The sequence below is a fragment of the Apteryx rowi genome, unplaced genomic scaffold, assembly GCF_003343035.1.
Source record: "Apteryx rowi isolate R43461 unplaced genomic scaffold, aptRow1 scaffold_142, whole genome shotgun sequence".
Taxonomy (NCBI): domain Eukaryota; kingdom Metazoa; phylum Chordata; class Aves; order Apterygiformes; family Apterygidae; genus Apteryx; species Apteryx rowi.
Window position 1 is genome coordinate 1,753,109 of NW_020447664.1, and position 3,326 is coordinate 1,756,434.

At 48.0% G+C, this 3,326-nt stretch overlaps 1 protein-coding gene across 1 annotated transcript in view; it reads left to right on the forward strand.

The window, feature by feature from the left end:
• The first annotated feature begins 193 nt into the window (after positions 1-193).
• Positions 194-3,326, forward strand: part of ZIC4 (Zic family member 4) — a 33,826-nt gene continuing 30,693 nt past the window's right edge. Inside the window, exons 1-2 of the mRNA XM_026058079.1 lie at positions 194-668; positions 777-1,391. Of these exons, the coding sequence (XP_025913864.1) occupies positions 194-668; positions 777-1,391 (1,090 nt within the window). The remainder of the gene's footprint in view (positions 669-776; positions 1,392-3,326) is intronic.

Sequence of the window (3,326 nt, forward strand, 5' to 3'; positions counted from 1 at the left end):
CTGCAGCAGCCACCAAAAACACGCCACCGAAATCCCAACAACCCCCCCGCTGGCAGCGCCGCCCGTGCGCCCCGCCGACGGGGCAGCGGGACCGGGAAACTTTTGGTGGGAGAAAAAAAAAGTTTTTTTTTTCCTTCTCTCTCTCTCTCTCTCTCCTCCCCGCTGTCAGGTGACTTTTTAGCGTTAGAAGCTAATGAGCGTGGATGCTCTGGGGATCCCAGTGATGGACCCTGCTGCACTCTCCAGGCGGAACACGGCGCTGAGATTAGTAGACTTGGCAGGGGCTCCTCGCCGCCACCACCACCCCCCTCAGAGCATGACGGGCTTCCCGGGCCTCGCCGGGCACCCCCGCGCCACGGCCGCGCACCCGCGGCAGCCCGCCGCCGAGGCCCGCCTGGGGCCGCATCTGCTCCGGCCAGAACACATGGGGCACCAGCCTCCTCCTCAGCCTCCTCCTCAGCATCACCCCGCGGCCCTTAAGCTCAGCCCAGCCCCTCATCCCCACCACCAGCTCCACCACCACCACCACCAYCATCATCATCATCATCATCATCGTCATATGGCAGGCCAAGCTGAGGTGGTCTCTAGTCAAACAGGAGCATTTGGCCCGGCGCAGTCAACAGCAGTCCCTTACCCCGTCTCTCACCCAGCCCAGGCTATTGCAGCAGGTAGGGACTTCTTCATACGCAGAGACCTGCCGGCCCCAGTCATGCCAGGGCTGACCGAGCAGCACCCCGCTGCAAGTTCTCACCACGGACTGTTTGTCTCAACAACAGGTAGCTGCCCCGGACACCATGGTCACCACCACCACTCAGAAGCTGGGAATCCCTCTCTGTTCACTGGACTCCATGAGCAGCCTCCCCATGCAGCTCCAGGTGGCCATCTAAACGGACAGATAAGACTGGGGTTACCTGGAGAAATGTACGCCAGGTCTGAACATTTCACTCAAGTACCAGCCTCCAGGACAGATCCTTTTGCTGCTTCTTCGCTTCATAGCTACGGTGGCATGAATCTGAACGTGAATCTGGCTCCACACCACGGCCCGGGTGCCTTCTTTCGTTACATGAGGCAGCCCATCAAACAGGAACTCATCTGTAAGTGGATTGAGTTGGACCAGACTCCCAAAAAATTATGCTCGAAAACTTTCAGCACGATGCACGAGCTGGTGACTCATGTCACGGTGGAGCACGTTGGAGGACCCGAGCAGTCCAATCACATATGTTTCTGGGAAGAGTGTCCAAGAGAAGGGAAGCCTTTCAAGGCCAAATATAAACTTGTAAATCACATCAGAGTCCACACAGGTGAAAAACCTTTCCCCTGCCCTTTCCCAGGCTGTGGCAAAGTGTTTGCCAGATCAGAGAATCTCAAAATACACAAAAGAACTCATACAGGTCAGTATGTAAAGCTCTCTTTACTCTCTCTCTGTGTTATTCAGCATACTGTTTTGCTTTGTTTTGTTTTTAATGTATCCTTTGCGTTGTTATTGAATGCACGCCAAGWACTTCTGGAAAATAAATTCTCAGATTTGTTTGCTTCTTTGCCATTTGCGGGGAGGGGGGGAGATAAGAAAAGGAAAAGAGAAAAAAGGGAGAGCGAGAACAAATCTCAGAATTCACATCCATATTTTTTCTGATTGTGCGGAGAGACTGTTGTAATGTTTATTCGGGTAGATCTGTGTCAATATTGAGAGATATAGCTACTATTTCTGCTTATTCACACAGGCAAGGAATTTTTTTTTGGCAGTTTAAAGTAGTTGGAAAAAAATGAAATCATTGTGCAAGCTCACAAATTAAAAGTGAACAATAGAAGTTACAACTTGTCTAGTCAGTTTTGACTGATGTCGCTGAGATGCTGCTGTTCTAACATTGTGAGAATAACACAGCTGCGACCTTTTCGTTCAACAGTTTTGTTTTGGTCAGAGGGAGTTTCAAATGTTTGATCTGAATAACAGTGACATTTTTTAATGAGCATTGCCATCCAACGACTCTGTGCATTCGCAAATATGGGCAGTTGAAAGTTTTGATTCTCGGGAGGAAAAAAAAGGAAAAGAAAACCCGGTATTGTTTCGGCCTGTATATTTTGAAATGTCATTTGCAGAACTCTTAAGCGAAATTGGGACATGTGTCAGAAACATCTGTTAGTTCTAGTTAACAGAAAGGAAAGTAACTCGATGGACGATCTTCCAAAACTATGTTTGAATTCTTCCGGCCAGGAAAGCATTTATAATTAATGAAATTGCACGTAGAAAGTTTTCACACTTCCCGGAGCAGCTTGTGAAGTTGTATTAATTAGTTTAGCAGCCGGTGTTTGTAGTCTGTAGCGCTGGCTTTTTTTCTGAAGAAGAAGATAAGAAATAAGCCCTTTTTGGAAAATTTAATCTGTTCCAGTGTAGGGTTTTTCCACCTCCCACCCCCTCCTGTACAGCCTTATGCACTGCTAGGGAAACTACATAATCCTATTGTAAGATCTGCTTACAGCCAAACGATTTTTTTCGCCCTTCGGTTCATAAAACTTCCCTTCCCCCATGCTCGATATATGGCCTGACCTTAGAGGAGTTGCATTTTTATGATATAACTCGACGTGATATAATATGCATGACATATATACTAAATTCGTACCGGTATCGTCTAAACATAGCACAGAGATTTTACAGTAACCATCACTCGTCACCTAATTATTTTTCCATTGCTCTATGAGTAGTTCGTCTGTGCGTGGGGGGATGCAATATCAAAGTTGTGTTTCTCTGCTATGTTCTCGGCCCCCTTTTAGAGAAGAAAGGAGTATCCCCGGGTCACACAACTTGTATCTGAGCCAGCTTCTTGTCGGTTCGGAACAGGTACAGCCATTAACCAGGAGAGCTCATCCCTTAATGACAGTGTTTTTCTTAAGTAAACAAACTTTTACTGCTCTTTAACGGCCTTACTCTTTGAAGTCTCTGAAGCAGAAAATGGTTAAATTCTTAGTGTAACTGACCTACATCAGAGAGGCAGGTTCAGGGCAAAACTGCTATCGGAGCTTGGCGTTTATTAAACAGAATTCCGTACGTCCGTACTTTTCACTTTAACTTTCGCGGTGATTAATTGCTGGATTGCGAAAACTCCTGCGGGGCCTTTATGGTTCCACCGCTTCTATTAAACGCCCCGAAGTTGTCAAAAACGAAATGTTTCTGAAATCCTAGTAGAACTCGCGACGAACTATTCATGAGGCCAGGCTCTCGATTCAGCAGGAAAATCCTTGCCTCCTCCAATATTAATGACGGCGGCTTCTGCGAGGCTGGGGGAGCGGGGCAGGGGATCTGCGGCGAGGGGCCTTTCCGCGACGCGGTG